Below are 19,651 nucleotides of genomic sequence, written 5' to 3'. Positions count from 1 at the left end.
ATTAATTTTTTCTCTCCACTTTCCACTTAAATCCATACAATCTCTCACATTGTAATAATGCACATGGAGGGTGTTACAGATATAAGGTTCTAACTGGAGCCACACACCACCAGGAAACAAGGATTGCCATTAATTCTCTTTATTTATCCAGAGCACGGTTTCAGTCATTCCATGTTGTGACGATATCCATGGTTCTAAATAACAAAGGATACAAGTTAACATATGTCCAAATAAGTAATGTATTCAGTCTTGAAATCATATTAAACATTTGCTCATTAAAGTATCAAAAATATGCCAAGATTAGACCAACATAAGTCAAATATTTATACATTATATTAAACATAATAGTTTAACTATTTACCTTCATGTCAATAAAGAAATAATATCAGTTAATATAAAGAAACTGCTACTTACAGTGAAGATTCATCAAAACACACACGGTAAACATCTACATGCTCTCCGGCAAAGGCAATTGTTTGAAGACAAAGAAAAAGGAAATCCGGTCCAGCCCAACCCTCTATTTATAATGTGGGAGGTACTCACAGGTACTGAACCACCAGTTGGTGTCTCCTTGTGGTGTGAAGGGCAAAGCACTTGCAGTTTGTAACAGAGGGATTGCTACTCCCTGATGTTGGGAGGAGGATATTTTCTGCTGGTTACATTGTCATGTTCTAAAAATTATTTTAGTGTCATCCTCCCCTTTTATCTAGCAACACAATTTAAACTGTCACCATCGGGCCTAAGTTTGCACGTAATCACAGATTTTGTGTTTCAAATACATGAGCCACACGTGCCCATCTAACCTTTGGGGAATTGACATTTGAGAATAGTGGCCCTGATAATGTACATGTCCTTCAAACAGGGAATGTTAGCCCGTGGCTCTGTTTGAACCCCACTGTCTAAATAAACTGTGAGTAAAAATGCAATGGTTACTCAAAAACTGCTCCATTTCTTTCTTCCATTATTTCTAACATTTGACATGCATGAAGTTGGCTTTGCACTATTACTACCTCTTGCTGGCCACTGTACATGGCCGCTGCTGACTGAGGACTTTTTCTGTTTCTTTTTGGAGTGATAACAAACGATTGAGGTCAATTGTTACAGAAACTCTTAAGAGGCTCAAATGTTGCACATGCATCAGTTTAAGATACACGCACATGAACGTGCACACACACTGAGATACACACACACACACACACACACACACACACTCAAACTACATTTTCTGTCAGCAAAATGCTTTCACGTTTTGGTATTTGCAGAAATGCTGACTTGAATGAAAATATTGTGCTTCTAAATCCAGCGACATGCCTCGAAAATCAAGCAGAAAATGCAAACCTGCTGAAATATGCAGCTGCCAGGAGACATGACATTGCCTAAAAACGTTGACTGCAAATTCATGTGCTCTTTATTAGGATTCATGTAATACACTGTCAAGATGTATGCATGATTTGGTTGGCTCAAGCATCCTTGCGCCTTTTCCTTGAGATGGGTGTTTTAACCAACATGATACTATTAGTAGGATAAAAAAAAAAAATTTCTGCTAGCATTTCATGTAGTGAACAGTCATATTAACTATTGACTACTGACTAAGTATCAATAGGATAAGATGTTTCAGAGATGATTGAATGTCAGCCGCTGAAATACAGTATGTTGTATGTATTTTAACCCTGTAAAAGGGGTCTTGAAGATGAAAATATGGAAGCAACAATGTTCTTGTGTTTTGGTGTCTAAAGCAGGTTAGTCCAAATATATGTATGATAATCATATACCAAAAACAATTGGTAGACTATTAACTAACATTAAGTCGCGGTGGATATTTTACGCACGGACCAGGTAAAGCAACGGTGAACACACAGGGTGCAGACGTTGGTTTCAGTTGTTTGATAGGCTACGTCATTAATAAGCTGACGTGCGGCTCACCTGCTGCTGTGATAATGGATCGCGGGTGGAAATATACAGAAAAAGGATGAGTTCTCAGTCTTTTAGGCGACTTTGTAAAACATACTGCTGAGGGAGAGAGAAATGGAGCAGACGGAGGGGAAAGAGAGGCGGGGCAAGCCGGGGTGTTTACCTAAGGTGTAGGTGTGTGTCAGAGTGTGGGGAGAAGAGAATTCCGAGGCAGGTGCAAAGCATACTTAAAAACAATAATAAGAATGTTCGTGGTCATTAAAACCTGCTTTCACAGGGTGGTATAATGTGAAAATTTGAGGGGGGGTGGGGGTTTTACAATCACAATGCCGGCTCAACGTTGTGATGTCTGTCAGCCATCATTGATGGACGATGGTATCGCCTATCAGTCCAACCCTAGTTTTCACATTAGGATAGCATCCGAAGACTGGCTTTCACACAGTGGGGGAATATTAACGTTACACAGTGGATGTACCATCGTGAATAGGGTTTTTTTCTTTAACATAACCTTTAACCCCACAAATGAATGTAGCTAGTTAATGATAAGCTAAGCTAATTGCATAATTAAGGGCAGGCTGCTTTGAATGACAGGTGGATGCCCTCTCAGGTGACTAGCCGCTAGGTGGTTCAGCAACCAAGCCTAAATTGACCTGCCTCAGCTCCACCTTAACGGCAACGAAACCTGTGAGTGAGGTCATGAACACTATTTCCATGTATTATACAGTCTATGGAAAGAGCAGATAAAGAAACTGTTTAATCAATTCCTGACACTTTTGCTCCTGTTTTTGTTTTGGAAAAAAAAAGCAAGACGATTCTCCAAACTTTTTAATTGCTGAATATCACTACAGCCCCATGCACACCACTTAACCATGTGGAGAAAGCCAAAGTCATGACTGCTGTGCATAGTTAGTCCAGTCACAGCTTAGTAACCTATCACTGTTCTGGCGTAGGGTTTAGCTAACAGTCACTTGACTAGTTGTGCAGCATTATTCCACAGAATTTCAGGTTTGGTGAACTTTTCCTTAACAAACAGGCTACACCCTAGATGAGCTCTTTCTGACCTCTGTAATAAATTTGCTCATTAAACTTGTCATCCTTAATGAAAACATCTTTCAAGAAGCACCAGTAATCAGAGATCCTGTGATTCTCATCTCTGAAGCCGCTAATGTACGATCCTTCAAATTCACTCTACCAGGCAGACAGCCAGAGAGAAGCATCGAGACAGAAAGCTGCTAATTACTAAGTTCATGGGGCGGATAAAGCTGCGACAGACTTTAAATATCAATAAGTATGTGCTGCACATCTGCTGACTGCCTTTCAGTGGCTCTGATTAAACTCAGGCTTATCTCAATTCAAGCAGATGGTGGCAGTTTATTTTAAGTGTGCTTGATACAGACGTGCAGAATGCTATGGAAGGGCAGAGGGTCGGTAAAGGAGACAAAGCACAACAACAAACGCTGCTCTATCTGGGCTGCTGCACACATTTCCCAGAAGATCAACGTTATCTCTTAGTGTTTGTTTGTCTTTTATGGCCACGGTGCAAAGACTTATCACAATCAAAACCGTTAACGCCAGAGTACATCATGTGCATGAAATAACATTTTTGTGTTAACCTGTTTTCAAAAGTCTTCTCGACAAGGAACTCAAATGACGACTCACCAGAACATACCAGGAATATTACTTTCATAATGGGCAGTGAATATAATTTGGTGCCTGCATTAACATTAGACTAAATGTGTGTTGAAACATTGTGGGAATAATGTAAATAAAATGTCAGAGCAAATAGACATGCTCCTGTAAAGTCCTGCTTTAAGAGACATGCATTACATTTGATAGCTGCAATGTGCCAGCAGTGTGGATGAAGAGACTGTGGAAACATTATAAATTTTGACTCTTGATTGTTTTAATTTAATTCTCCTGTGTGGCCATTAAAAGCTGCTGTAGCTTCTGTCTTTTGCAAGGTAATCACAGTATGCAGTGATTTATTTTTTTATCAGAGGACACTAGTCCTGGATTTCACCTTGAACAAATTCAGTTTGTGAACCCTGGGGTGAAAATGGGCCCACAGTGCTCCAGTTGAAAGTAGGACAGATTTCCGCGGGGAGCCTGATATGGGCTTCATGGTGCCCCGCAGGTAGAAATTCTCATGAAGCCGTTGGCTCTGCCAGCTGCGGCTGTATGAGTTTAAATAGACAGTGACAGCCAGTGGGTGAATTTGCCTGTTGGCTGCCAGTTGTGGCCTAAATGTACTTTGTCACAATAAAGATGATTTATTGAAAGACCACACAGTGCGAGGCGGGGGCAGCTTTTTAAGCCATCATGGAAATTAGGCCTTCACTCTCCACCGTTTTGTTTCCAGCGGAGGGAGCTAAGCGGAGCTGTCAGTTGCAGCTTTAATGGATGCTAATTCATCCTCCAGATCTCATCATAAATGCCTAGATCTCTGTCTGTTGTGTAAGCAATGAATGGCATCATCATTACTGCTAAAGCGCAGTGCACTAACCACTTCTGTTTTATGACTCAGAAAGCTGTGTGCTTCATGCTGTTATGGAGTAGAAAACATACCATTCAGTTTTCATTATTTGACGATGTGTTTTGCAGGCTTAACAGCAAAACCCTGTCAGAAGACACTTCTTAGCATTTCAGTTCCACATTCCTCAGCGCTTAATCCTGCCTATTTGATTAAACCATTTGTTATGACTGATTGCTATTCTGCATATAGAAAGATTAGGCTACTGTTAGTTAAAGATAGTGAATAGGATTTTCTGATCTGCGCCTATAGAATACACTGAGCAGTAGTGACTTTATGTTGTGCATCAAAGCAGCTCAGTTGTGCCAATAGAAAAACAGCTCAATTTGTAATGTAGATGTCAGCCGTAATAACAGTATATTAAAGTAATTTTTACATGGTGTTAATAATCTCCGCCATGTGTAAACCTGGAGGGGATCATGCATTTGGTCTAGTGTGTGAATGTGTGGACTGTATGCTCAAGAGCCACAACATAGCAAAAGGCATTTCCAGCAATTGGCTAGGCAAAAAAGTCTGTTGCAGGGCACATGTTGACACTCGTAGAAAGGTTTGGTCTCATCTATAACTGGAGCATCTGCAGATTAATTCCCTACCCGATATGTATATTTCATTTAATGCTTCCTTATTAAGTTTATACAGTTAAGAAAACCCAGGACGCTGGGTAACAGTACTATTACACTATCTTTGCATCGTAAAGAAAAATGTGACTATATAATACAAAAATGTTTATTTAAAAATGTTGCATACTATATAAGACAGTCTCTACCATACTACACTATAATATTCATAAAACCTTCGCCCCTTCATTCCACTACCCTCATGCATACATGCTGGACGCACAGACTGCCCTGCACCCCTGTTCGCAACCCACATGCCCCCAGACACACCTGGTGGAGATCTGAATTATTCCGAGTGCACCCTTCTAGTTTGTTTTCTAATGCTGTGATTGCAGTGTTACTAAAGATATTATCAGCTGCTATATTCCAAGTACCCAAAATACTCATTGTGTCTTATATAATAGATGTTTTTATTAGAGCTGTACAATTAATCTAATCGTAATGGCAATGTCATCACGTGCGATTACATAACCGCAAAAGTGTGCGATTTAATAAAACATAAAGTGTGTGTGACACTCTCTTCTCTGTGTAGGCTGCACTCTGCTCATTATCCACGCCCACACTGGGCTCTCCCATGTGCTCCTAAAAACAGATGGGCCTATGTGCAATCAGAAAAATGATATATGAGCAGTGTGCCAGTAACGTTTAAGACAACAAATTACCGTAACCCCCCCACCGCGCTGCTAATCGTTCTAAACATAGTCGGACACTCGCGCTGTGACAGAGACAGAGAAACGTCATCAACAGCAGAAGCTTTAAGGCTGAAGAAAACTGGGAGAATATAATGAAGGTTTGGGTTTGGCTCGCTGCTGTTTAACGTTAGCAGTATCGGTGCCTTTTGTTGTTCAACTTTTCATAAAGCCAACAGGCCTGTCAGTTTCACTTCTCGTCAAGCGGCCAGTCACCCTGGTACCGGGGGCAGCACGCGATCTTTACAACCGCTGACTTACTTTTGACTTACGTTATCGCCGTTTTCAGTACAAAAAGTTGCTACTTTGTTGCTAAAAATGTCGCCGGGCGCCATCTTGTTTATGGCGCATAACCTTGGGAGCTGTGCATGCCTTCTCTCGCCTTTTTCTGCAGAGAGGATGTCCAGGGTATCAAATAAAAGGTCTGCTCAGTCCGGATTGATTGATGTCCCCCCCCCCATCACTGTGGGATGTTTCGTTCTCAAGTTACACGCCTGTAAAGCATGGGAGTGCTTTTGGTCACAGGAATGATGACGAATATTCACTGTTTTTATCAATATTTCAATGTTTTGGAAGCTTTATGTTAGTTGGAAAGTGGTTGTACAGACAGAAATAGTGTTTTAAAGATAAAAGTCAACATTTTAACAGTAAATACTGCCAGAATACGGACATTCACGTGGTATATTTAAAAAGAATTTTATGCATTGTTGCATATTAGTTTATTTTCATCAAACTTAGAGTTACAATTGCATTACAGGTGTATTAAAAGATATTCAGTTGCATTATAATCTATCTGATGATGGTTTTGATGGTTTATTGCGTTACAAATATAGCTTTTTTACCAGGCGCATAACCACTGGAGCATTTCACGAGCAGCAAAAATCTACATTCCACTGTAACTGCAACTTTTTATTAAAATTTCTTGTTTTTATTAAATAATAACCTTTTTTGTGACATTACAACCATCGGTTGACCGTAGGTTTTATATTTTTGCTCACAAGATCTTGGGACATCAGGTGAAGAATGCATTACATTCAAATACTGAAGCAAACACACTGTCATTCACCCCTCTCCTTGGATGAGTGAGATCAACACAATTTAGAAGCAATATCACAAAAACAATAAAGTAACATTAAACACAAAGGAAAAGGGGGAAAAAAATTTGGCAGTTTATTTTTTAAGAAAAGAAATAAATTGTCCAAAATTTCCAGAAATCATATCCTCACTTTCCAATGAAAACCATCTCCAAATTTGATCCGGGCCTTGTTAATGAGGCTAGTTGCAGACGGGAAGAAACTGTTTTTGTGGCGAGTGTTTTTGGTCCTGATGGACCGGAGCCTCCTGCCAGAGGAGAGAGTCTGAAACAGTTTGTGTCCGGGGTGGGGGGGGTCAGCTGCAATCTTTCCTGCTCGCCTCAGAGTCCTCGAGGCGTACAGATCCAGAAGAGAAGGAAGATTGCAGCCAATCACCTTCTCTGCAGAGCGAATGATATGCTGCAGCCTGCCCTTGTCCCTGGCAGTGGCAGCAGCGTACCAGATGGTGATGGAGGAGGTGAGGATGGACTCAATGATGGCGGTGTAGAAGTGCACCATCATTGTCTTTGGCAGGCTGAACTTCTTCAGCTGCCACAGGAAGTACATCCTCTGCTGGGTCTTCTTGGTGAGTGAGGTGATGTTCAGTTCCCACTTGAGGTCCTGGGAGATGATGGTGCCCAGGAAGCGGAAGGAGTCCACAGTGGTGACTGGGGAGTCACACAGGATGATGGGGGAGGGTGGTGCTGTGCTCTTTCTGAAGTCCACGACCATCTCCACGGTCTTCAGAGCATTGAGCTCCAGACTGTTCTGGCTGCACCAGGTCACCAGATGGTCAATCTCCCACCTGTAGGCGGACTCATCCCCACCTGAGATGAGCCCAATGAGGGCGGTGTCATCCGCAAACTTCAGGAGCTTGACAGACTGGTGACTGAAGAAGAGAAGGGGGGAAAGAACGCAGCCTTGAGGGGAACCGGTGCTGATGGTCCTGGAGTCAGAGACATGTTTTCCAAGCTTCACGTGCTGCTTCCTGTCCGTCAGGAAGTCAGTGATCCACCTGGCACGTTCAGGTGAGAGAGCTTGTCCTGCATCAGGGCTGAGATGATGGTATTGAAAGCAGAGCTGAAATCCACAAACGGCATCCTGGCGTAGGTTCCTGGGGAGTCCAGGTGCTGGAGGATGTAGTGAAGGGCCATGTTTACTGCATCATCTACAAACCTGTTGGCTCTGTAGGCGAACTGCAGGGGGTCCAGGAGTGGGTCTGTAATGGATTTTAGGTGGGACAACACAAGGCGTTCAAAGGACTTCATAACCACAGAGGTCAGGGCGACGGGTCTGTAGTTGTTTAGTCCAGTGGTCCTTGGTTTCTTGGGGACAGGGATGATTGTGAAGGCTTTGAGGCAGGCTGGCACATGGCATGTCTGTGAGGTGTTAAAAATGTCTGTGAACACCGGAGACAGCTGATCAGCACAGTGCTTCAGGGTGGATGGGGAGACCGAGTCCGGCCCAGCTGCTTTGCGGGGTTTCTGCCTCCTGAAAAGACTGTTGACTTCCCTCTCTGTGATGGAGAGAGGAGGGGAGGGGTGGAGCTGGCCAGCTCTGAGGAGGGGAAGAAGTGGTGGAATGAGGCTGAAGCTGAGCGGAGGAGTCACGGGGGATGGTGTCCGATTGACTCTCAAAGTGGCAGTAGAACTTGTTCAGCTCATTTGCCTGGCGAGAATCGTTTATGGAGTGGAGGACTTTGGGTTTATAGTTTGTGATCTGTCTGAACCCCCTCCAGACAGAAGTGGCGTCGTTTGCAGAGAACTGGTTCTTTAGTCTGTCTGAATACAGTCGTTTAGCTTCTTGCACCTCCCTGCTAAACCTGTACTTTAACGCCCTGCACCCGGCCCTGTCACCACTCCTTAATGCCTCCTCCTTTTCCAACCTTAGCTGTCTGAGTTTAGCTGTAAACCAGGGTTTCTCATTGTTATAACTCACCCTGGTCCGTGTTGGAATGCAGCTGTCCTCACAGAAGTTGATGTAGGACGTCACAGCCTCTGTAAACTCATCCAGATTGTTGGTAGCATTCTTGAAAACATACCAGTCAGTGCAGTCTAAACATGCCCAGAGGTTCTCAACAGCTTCACTAGTCCACTTCTTTGTTGTCCTCACAACAGGTTTACAGAGCTTTAGATTTTGCCTGTAAGCAGGAATCAGATGGACCATCACGTGATTGTCCCAGTGGAGCACGTGTGACGGCGTGATAGGCACTGCTAACTGTAGTGTAGCTGTGATCCAAAGTGTTCCCCTCTCTGGTTGGAAACTTTATAAACTGTCTGTATTTGGGGAGTTCTTGGCTGAGATTTTCCCTGTTAAAGTCACCGAGAACAATAACAAGGGAGTCTGTGTTTCTCTGCTCCACACACCGTATCCGGTCGGCCAGCATGCTCTGTGCATCCTGAACGTTAGCGTGCGGCGAGATGTAAACACCGACCAGAGTGAATGAAGCAAACTCACGGGGGGAGTAAAACGGTTTACAGTTAATGATAAGAAATTCCAGATTAGGAGAACAGTGTTGCTGAATCACTGTCACGTCGGTACACCAGCCATTGTTGATATAAAAACAGATACCTCCACCTTTTGTTTTGCCGCGGAGTTCTGTGTCGCGGTCCGCTCTGTACAGTTGGAAGCCTGCGAGCTGCAGTGCGGAGTCCGGTATCAGTTCAGACAGCCAGGTCTCCGTGAAGCACTGAACAGAAGATGAGTAAAAGTCTCTGTTTTTCCCCACCAGAAGCTGAAGTTCGTCCAGTTTGTTGCACAGTGAGCGCACGTTGGAGAGAAATATTGCACGGTGGAGAGAAATATTGCTGGTAGCGGTGTGCGGAGTCCCCACCGGCGAAGACGCACAAGTGACCTGGCTCTTTTCCCTCTCCTCCGGCGCTTCATAGCGCGAACGACAGCGAGCGAGGCCTTCACCAAAATGTCCAATAATTGACACAAGAAAAGTGGGAATTAAATCTGCTGGAGTTGTTCCCCTGATGTTCACGAGCTCCTCCCTGGTGAAAGAGCACCGGGAATCACAGCCAAAAACTGAATTAACACACACAAACAAAACAAAACAAAGTGCACCTAACACCAAGGCAGCTATACTCAGCGCCATCTTGGCAGCAACATTAATATGTTGACATTGATTGGTTTATTAAACAGTTCAGCGGGTATCTTTGACAAGAATTTATGAATAAAAAATGAACATATGCATATTTGCCTCTATATTATTATTATGGCATTACTACCTGCAGCACCAACTGTACTGAAGGCTAGTTCAGATTCGCAATTAAACGTCATCGTTGTGAACATTATAACTTCGCTGACAGGAAAGGAGGAGAAGACAACAAGCAATCCTTCTGCACCTCCGTTTCAGGGGAAACCAAAGATGTATGTGGCAGTGTGCTTTTATAGTGGCCATCTGTTTGAAAAGATGATCTGTCACGGGAGGTTTATAATTGTGTCCTTATTTCAATGCATTTCTCCGAACAATGGTTCAGTTTGATCCAGACCAAGACTAGCCCTTTTCGCCTGACCAAATTTCGGACTGTGGTCTGTGGGAGGTTTCACACCTGCAATTTTGGTTCGGACCAAACTGAAAAGCCCGAAAGTCCGGACCAAACGAGGTAGGTGTGAAAGCCCCCCCTAAGTGTTACTTTATGGGTTGAGAAAATTACCTCTTAATTTGTCAACTTAACTACATTAGTGTACATTACATTAGTTTGTTGTTTCACAAAACCCTGTTCTTATGAAAAGTTGATGTTAGCAACAATAGGCTAAACACTACCTTGTTTCATACATTTTGTTTTATTTAAAGTTAATACAGTGAAACTTGTTGATCCAAGCCTGAGAGACAAATCGAGTTTGGACAGAGAATCAAAGCTCTAACATATATACATATATATATATATATATATATAGCAAAATAATCTGTATTTTCCATCTGCATTTTGTCTTGCTATAGATTATGATTGCACCACAATGTCTGTGGTCTCTGCAACTCTGTCTGAATTTGTCCTCATGCTTAAATCAGCCTCCAGAGGTGCATAATTCATTAAACATCTTTTGATGGTAATATCATAGCAAAATGTTTTAAATTCTTTTCCCATTAAATTCAGTGAAATGAAGACACTGCCATGATTCAGTTTTCAGTGTCACAAAGCATTAACACCAAACACAGGAAGCTCATCGGGGGATGTTGGTAGGTATCCGAAATGAGAGCGTGCCTCAATACCGCCATGTTGGTTCAGACTGAAGACACAGAGCCAGGCTCAGACAGATGATCCCGGGAAATGCATTCACCGTGAAAGGAGCCAAAGCAGCCTTTCCTCTGATGCTTTCGCTCTGATTTGCCGCCATGAAAGCCTCTCACACCCCCCTTTTTCCACCCATCATGAAAAGATGCCATTTCCTTCCCCTCTATGATTGCTGTGATGTTGAGTCACCCAGAGACTAATCCTGGAAATAATAGAGATTAAGCTTTCCCCCCAGTTTTTTTCAAGGTGCTATAATTTCTCCAGCTCATAATCTTTTATCCCTTCTCAATATGGGAAGGTTTGCCGGCTGTGACCTACACTCCCAGCCCCCACGAAGAAGCTATCTTTCCTGCATAGAAAAAGAAAGTGAATACGGATTAGCAGGCAGGAAACGGCTCGTTTTAAAATGTGAATTACTTTCATAGTAGAAGGAAGAGGAAACTCACAAGTGACACAAACACAACTACCCACTCAATTTACTATTCCCTACCAAAAGTAAAAGTGTAATAGATTGAACTGTGCATATGTCCCACAATCGTTAGCATGTCCAGCTAACTAGTTTACCTACTTATAATTCTCGGACAAATTAAGATAGCTCTATACTCTGCTATCAGAACAATGCTGTTTCTTTATTCAAGTATCTTGTAGTCCTCAAATGTATATTGAAGACTTTTTTTTCCCTTTGAAATTAATCAGCTGAAAACATCCACAATCATCCCTGTCCCCAAGAGCTGAATTTTCAACCAGTTCATATGTGTACCATGTGTGCAGTGTTGGGATTGTAATAAGTTACTTTTTACATATTACTCCTTTAAAAAACAATAATAATACTAAGTATTAAAAGTAATTACTTACGTGTTAGTTACTATATTACTTTCACTACCCCCCGCCCCGCCACTTCCTAAAAAGTGATGGACAACTTGTTTAGTCAGCACATTTTAGAATTGAATCCTCTTTAGTGGAACAATAATTAACCTTAGTCAACATTCATCCAAAATGAAAACTCTGCAGCCTCTCAAACCAGATAATGCTATACAGTATAGGCTATGTATATTCTATATTTAAAAATAATAAATAAAAAACAAAGCAAATCTCTCCCGACTTTTTAACTAATAGCATATTCATAAGAACAGCAAGGAGTATGTTGTTTTTTTTTTTTTTACAAAACGTATAACGTTTCTTAATGCCACTGGCTGAAATAAAAAAATAAAGCAAGTCACTCCTGACTTTTGAACTAATATTTTTCTGCACATTAATTTATAAGAGCAGTACTCAGTGTTTTTACAAAACATAAAACGTTGCTTAACGCCACTGTCGACCCGGTGTTTCTACAAGTTTCACATTGCTGTGCTGCTTTTGCTGATGCTTCAATAAATTTAGATTTTAAAATTTTTCATGGTTAAAAACTTTCTGCTAGTTGCACAAAGCTTACAACGGACATGAGTGTTCTTTGCGTCTTTGAATGTGACAAGCTCACAATAATGGCAATACTTGTCAAAAGAACACTTATGTCCCTCTTTGTCTATTTTTGGCTAGCAGCCGACTTGCACAACATAAGCTTCTCGACTTGAACTGCCAGTGATGTGCCGCACAATCGTGCATACGAGTCAAGGACAACAATGCAAATCGCGTTCTGGTAACGCAGTAACGCATTGTGACTTTGATTAATAACTGTAATATTATTACTGTTTTGGAAATAGTAATCCCTTACACTACTAGTTGCTGGGAAAAGTAATAGTATTACAGCATTACTGCCCAACACTGCATGTGTGGTAGTTTTGCTGACCCACCCCCCCTCGTATGTGAGGTTATTTCCTATAAATGGTTTACTAAATCCCTCTACTCAACCTTTTCATTTTAGGTTATGGGTACAGTAATTGAGTTCATGAGTTCGAGTTCATGAAGTTCTCAAAGTGATGAGTGACTATTTATAAAAACTAATCAAGGCCTGCTGGCTAACACATGCTTTAGTCTATCTGGAAGCTTTTGTGACACTTTTTGGATGCAGTCGAGACGGGTAGCTTGAAAGGGACAGTCCTGTCAGAAGCATGTTCTTCTTGTTGCCTGATGATGCTCTCACAGATTCTAGATTTTTCAGCTCAAAATTCAGTTAATTAAACATCGTGTTTTGTGAATGTATGCGTAGGAGATTAATGAGATCAATTTCAGATTTGTGTAGGAGAGGGAATCAATGTCCCCAAAAGTCATACTGAAAGGCAGATTAAGCACATCGGCCTAGCAGAGGGTAAAAAACTCATCAGCCCATGGTTCTGTCTCTCTCTCTCTAACTCTGTCTCTCATTTCTCACTACTCTGTCATTCGCTCTCTATTTAGTGTAACGCAATTCAATAAACTATTGGGATCCGGTCCTGGTGGAGCACTTAGATGAAATTGGAATTCATCACAAACAAATCAAATGAGTAAACACATGTTACTTCAGTGTGTTTTTGTGTATGCGTGTCTTTTCCAGGGAGATTTTTGGTGCACACGACACATGCAGGATCAAATAAACAGTAATAATCATCTTTAATCCCTCAACTCATTTGAAATTCTAATCTAAATAGTACATGGTTGGAGTGCCTGTAAATCACTGAATAAATCACTGAATAAACAGAATAAACTGCTAAAAGACAGCTATGTTTGATAAAGATTAAGATATAACAACTTGGCTTTATTAGGTTGATTCGGAGTTCATTATAGCATTAGCTGTCCCCCAACATGCAGTCCTGTTTTTTACTCAAAGGTTACAGATTATGGAGGCAAGATTTCTCCATACATTAATCATTTCTCGCATCTCTGTCTTTCGCTCAACATTGGAGTTTTAAACCTACCTGTAGTCTTTTTTTGGTAGCCAAGACTTGTTTGTCCTTTCTCTGTATTTTGATTGTGGTGATTGTCTGTTTTTTTGGTCATATTCTCTGTAGTGTAGAAATATAACTGCCAATTTCTGGCTTTGAATCAGATAGAAATTCCCTTTTCTTTGTGTTTGCTATTCAGCGTTCCAGACAGGCAGTTTCAGTTTGTTCAGTTTTGTGTCTGTCTGGTTTGAGATTGTGATGTAGTGCTGGCCTGAGGTTAATCCCTCACTGGTGTGCAGCAGTTATTTTAGTTATTCATCTTTTTAGTGATTCGATTCCCAGAACGTAAAATTAAAATTTGATGGATCCACAATTTTTTTATTCTTATTGTAAATACATTTTAACCTGGCTGGCAGTGTGGCTCTATGGCAGTGACAGTTGGTCAGTCAGTCCTCCACTTCCATCCAGGCTGAAAATATCTCAACAACTGATGACATTTTGTACAGACATTCATGGTGCCCAGATGATGAAGCCTAATGACTCTGTTGATCCCCTGACTTTTCCTGTAGGGCCACCATGAGGTTAGGTATCAACATAAAATCTGGTACAGACATTCATGTCCCCCACAGGATGAACTGTAATAACTTTGGTGATTCGTCAACTTTCATCTTGATCCATAATAAGGTGAACATTTTGATTTCCCCAATTGTTTGGTTTAAGACCAAATACCTTCAAAACTAATCACATTCCTATCAGCCTTAGCTATCCTTTGTATTCAGTGCTAATTAGCTAATGTTAGTTTGTGTGCTAACATGGTGAACGTTAAAAATGCTAAAAATCAAACAATTTTTTTACAGTTTAAAACAAATTACAGCAGGCTTTTTATCTTTTGCCATTTTCACTGTCAGAAAAAAGGTGAAGATAAAAAAGACAGATGCTGTGGTGTGTTACATCCACTGTGCCTGCTCTATTCGTTGTCGCCTAAAGTAAATCCTGGGTCACCTGCATTGAACAACATCTTTTATCTCTCTCTAACCTCTTTTTATATGATTCCTAAAACCATGTGCCTGTATTAAGTATTCCCTCTGCAGGTACTGTTCATAAAATTTCTTTGAGCGTGTTTTGAATCTGCAGCGGTTGTTTTTCTTTTCGCTTCCCCTTCCTCTGCTATCATGTCTCTCTGCTTTGCTCAGGCTTTAAGAACCTTTTTGAATGTGGGACCAGATTTGTACAAATATGCTAATGCTCAAGGACTTTCAAACCTACCTCATCCCCAGAGATAAAACCTGAAATCCAGAGGTGAACGAAGCAGAAAATTGCTTTTCTTGTTGCTGTGCTTTTCAGTTTTATGATAACATAATTAGACTTCAACTTTAACACTGACTGTACTCACTGTCTGCAGTATTTAGAGAAAATCTCTAGGTGTTCATGAACAGTACACTTATTCATAATCCATGTTTTGGTGGTATATGCTGCAAACGTCAGCATATACCAATGTATTGAATTCTTCTCTTGTCTTTGAAATTCATGTAAGAAAAATTTATTTCTTCACAGAAAGAGATTCATTTCTCAGTAAGGTTAAATGTACAGTGTGGATTCCTTGCATATCTTTCCAAAATCTAAAGTTAGTGAGTCATCTCTCTCCATCATCCAGTTGTCATCTGGTATGCTAATCCTTCTGGCTTCATCAGTCAATTTCATTCATGTCTTCTATGCAGAACGTTCCTCCTACCAGCCAGTGCTCTCTCTTCAGCGGTCTCATCAGACTCCTCTTGGCATTTTCTGTCCCGTCAAGGCCAAACCTCCCTTCCACCCTCAATCATCAAACATTAAATCCCTACCAAGTCAAGCTCTGTCTTTCAAATGGAAGAAAAATACTTGATATTGTATTGGAAAAGAGAAAAGACAGCTATTTGCAGTGTGCCTGGTTTTCCCATCCCACATTTTGTTCAAGATATTTTGATCAAACATTTGTTTCCTAAAAGGAGTTTCAACAGTAAAATTCTGGAAACTATAAGAAACCACAAACAAGAGAGAGAAAAGCAGCTGTTTAATTTTACCACAACCCATTGCAAAACAACTTACTGTAATACATTGAAAATCATGAAAATCAACACACTGCAAGTTTTCCTTTAATATCAGTTGAGTGTGTGTGTGTGTGAGAGAGAAAGAGAGAGGTGTGTGTGTGTGGGGGGGGCTAAATAAGTAAATAGAATCATAAAAAGAAATACCTCAAATTTAGAGAAAATTAACTTAAACTAAAAACTAGGACTATACACTAAATGTGAAAAATATATACAATAATAGTGCAAGTTGGAATTATCGCCAAGAACATCTGGTTTCCTTGCACTAAAGAAGCCCAAGTTTTCATGCCACACAAATTTTTGCTTCAATGTTACTATTCCTGTTGCTAAATATCTAAAGGAACAGCCTTTACATCATCAAAACAAACACAACAACCACATATAAATTCAATCCAGATCCACTGCTTACTTACCATGTCATTTTACACATGACCTTTTAACTTAACAAACCTCAGGACTTTCAGCATACAGGCATTACAAACCTTCTGCAATTACCATACTTATGTAAGACACTGACGCATTTTAATGTGAGCGCACTACTGTTTACTTTGGGTCTAGACAAAGGTCAGTGCCGGTGTGCTCTTTAAAGCATGAGCAGTCTGAAAGCATTTAGGCCAACCAAAATGAAGCGTGATAAGATGAGAGGTCATGTGAAAGGAGATTTCAGAGCAAAATGTGTTTGTGAAATTGCTGTGGGATGCATCAAAACAAACACTATAGAGGTAAAGTAATGTATGCGAGAAGACAGAAAATTGGAGAGCACCAAAAGCAAGTATAGTCTTTATTTGCTTTTTGTCTTAAAAGCCCCTTGCAATTCTTTTCTCTTTATATTGATTGACTAATTTGCAGGATCTGAGGAAGAACAAAACCACACAATTACACACACTAGTGTTGTGTTTAAAGGCCAGAGACATTTGTCAAGATAAACTATGGACTTGTAAAGCGGGAAAAGGCCACACAAAGCCTCTCATCATTTATCCCCTGCCATTACTGAAGTCATTAAAGCTTTACTGAGTGAATCAGTCACTGTGGGAATGGGTGTTGATGTCATATGCGGTGTGCTAAACTCTGTCTTTACCCTCTTGCGTGTGTATAAGGGCGATTTATCTCCCTGCAAATTCACACGTGTTTAAGATAGAGAATCTGAACAGGATGAAGCAGGAGTTAAAGAAAACAGTTGTCGCAATGATGTGTTTACTCAAATGTGATCTTTTCTCCTGTAGGTGCCCTCTCCCAGAGCCATGTCCACCCACTCCTGGGCTCCCTGTCTCTGCCAGGTCGACCCCTCCAGCCCCAGACTCATGCCCAGCTGGAGCACTTCCTGCCGCTCAGGGTCAACAGCTCCTCGCCGCTCAGCCTCTTTCCCAATTTCAACTCGGTAAGAATCCATATCACATTTTTCATGTACACACATCGCACATTAAGCTACAATGGGCACTCAAAAAGTGATTCCAGCCCCAAACGGAATCTTAAGGAAAGATTAATGAGTGTTTTACATCAAACTAAACTGAAATGGGGTGCTCTGTGTGGCTTGGGGGTTTAAAGTGCTGACCATGAACTGCAATGTCTCTGGTTTGAGTACAGACTTGTTTTCCGTCATCTCTTTACAAGATCACTATTAAAAATACCCAAAGATGTAAAGAAATCTTGTATTAAAATCTGAGATCACAATATTTTAATCCTGCACTCAACCCCTTAAACTAAATAATAAATCAGACTTGACCCAAGTGTGTCATTTGCAGTCAGGTCCACTTGGAGTCAAACATACGTATACAAATAAAGCTATTATTATTAGCATTTTAAACATCACATGACGTGTTATGGCTTCAAATAAATTAAGTCCAAATGACACATTAGAACAGAACAACTCGCTGTCTTGTCAGTTAAGCTCACTTACTTGGTTGATTAAAGTTCTGTAGCTTGTTAATATTGACTGGATGACTAGAACACTAACATTAGCAAAGAGTATAAAGCAGGGGTATTCAATTAAAATTCAAAGAGGTCCAGTTACTGAAAATTTCCCGAAGCAAAGGTCCGGAACATCATAACGACTAACCTGCGTTATCATTCAGTGTCATAACGTATAGATGTATCAACATGTTTTTAGTCAACGACTGACTGTCAAATCAAATAATATTTCAACAACATTTCCTTTCAGTTTTCACATCAAACTGGAGAGATGGTAAATAACTACTCTAATAATAAACTCTAAATTTAAGTAAACTAAAATAAAGTGCACAGTTTCAGAAGTGTAGCTTGAAGTGATTGTAGTCCCAACCAATTTTAGAATAAACACTCAACACATCTTAACAAATGAACAGCTTTAATAACTCCTCTTCTCTTTCATCCATCCATCCATCCATCCATCCATCCATCCATCCATCTTCATCTGCTTATCCGGGGTCGGGTCATGGCCTTCTCTTTCATTCCCTCTTATATAGTAGACTACCGCTTTCCTACATTCTCATGTTAGTGACCTCTGGCATAAAGGAAACAGACAATATTATTTTAAAGGTTATTCAAATTTTTTGCTTTATTGTGATTGTTTGTAAGTCTAACCTCTGTCTTTTTATTTTGTTTAACAAAGGTAATCTATTAAAGGAAGTAGAACTGTTGAACCATCAATGATGTCTTTTATAAACGTGCACTTTGTGGCCATGTTATGTAGGAAAATATAAATATTGCATCAGGACTGCATTGGCAGATTCTAAATATTACTTGGCTCTGATCAGTGGTAAAAATATAATTCAGACATCCCAAATATAACACTTCTCTCAAACACACACACACACACAGACACATATATGTTTGGTCTGGCTCTAAATAATGAAGTGTAAGACTTTCATAGTCTACATTTAGCTTTAACCCTTAATTACACACATCTGAGGAACGTGCTAAATGTATCAGGCATGTGGGTGGCTGGGAAGGGATTCCTGACTGACACCTAATGCTAAAAATATGACTTGACAAACACAGCTGCACCATAGGGATAAAAAAAAAAAAAATGAAATAGCGTTATTTAAAAAGTGTGAATTCAGAACTGTCTTCAGTATTTATTATTTTAAAATAAATGTAATTCTTCAAAACCTTAGCATTATGTAGCATTAATTTTTGGCTTATGACGACAAATCTCCCTTCACCAATTAAATCCATGTTTAAAGCTATGGTAGGTGAGCTAGATTTTGAAGGTATCCAACTGAAAAAATCCCAACCTCGCTTCCAAGTCTCCCTCCAAAGACACTCCTCCAAAACACATTTTCATGTACAGCGAGCGTACAGGCAGAGTGCGCGCAGGAAGACAGGCAGGCAGACCAGCCAGTCATTTCATTTGGATCGAATGAAATGATTGACTGTGCTTATACAAGTCCTGCAACAGCCACAGATAACAGATTTTTATTTAATTATTTTTTTTCTTTTCATTTTTGTGTTGTAGCATTCGATTGCTTGTCTACCCCGGCATCATGATCACAACGTGCAATATTTCATTAAATCACAATAAAAAATCACTCAAATCAGCACTGACAAGTTGTTCATCACTGATCTGAAAGAGGATGAGGTAGTGTGGAGAATATTAATAATGATTAAAAGTTTGGATATGTGTGCTCATTCTGGGCCTCATAATCAAGTGAAAGATAAAAAGATGATAAAAGTCAATGATACTAAGAACACAGCATGACAACAAATTGAAATGCACTGTATTTAAGTAAT

At 40.5% G+C, this 19,651-nt stretch overlaps 1 protein-coding gene and 1 long non-coding RNA gene across 3 annotated transcripts in view; one reads left to right on the top strand and one right to left on the bottom strand.

Moving 5' to 3' along the window:
- The window catches only part of LOC123983583 (zinc finger protein 385B-like), a 146,927-nt gene that overhangs the window by 113,572 nt on the left and 13,704 nt on the right, over positions 1 to 19,651 (top strand). For both annotated transcript variants that reach the window (XM_046069842.1, XM_046069843.1), the window contains one exon: positions 17,167 to 17,321. In XM_046069842.1, the coding sequence (XP_045925798.1) occupies positions 17,167 to 17,321 (155 nt within the window). The remainder of the gene's footprint in view (positions 1 to 17,166; positions 17,322 to 19,651) is intronic.
- On the bottom strand, positions 124 to 469 carry LOC123983584. Its single transcript, XR_006828219.1, has 2 exons — positions 415 to 469; positions 124 to 194 (listed from the first exon to the last, which is right to left on the bottom strand). It is a non-coding gene; the product is annotated as an uncharacterized LOC123983584 (long non-coding RNA).

The sequence above is a fragment of the Micropterus dolomieu genome, linkage group LG14, assembly GCF_021292245.1.
Source record: "Micropterus dolomieu isolate WLL.071019.BEF.003 ecotype Adirondacks linkage group LG14, ASM2129224v1, whole genome shotgun sequence".
Classification (NCBI taxonomy): domain Eukaryota; kingdom Metazoa; phylum Chordata; class Actinopteri; order Centrarchiformes; family Centrarchidae; genus Micropterus; species Micropterus dolomieu.
Note: the sequence above shows the minus strand (reverse complement) of the source record. Positions and strands in the feature narration are given on the sequence as shown.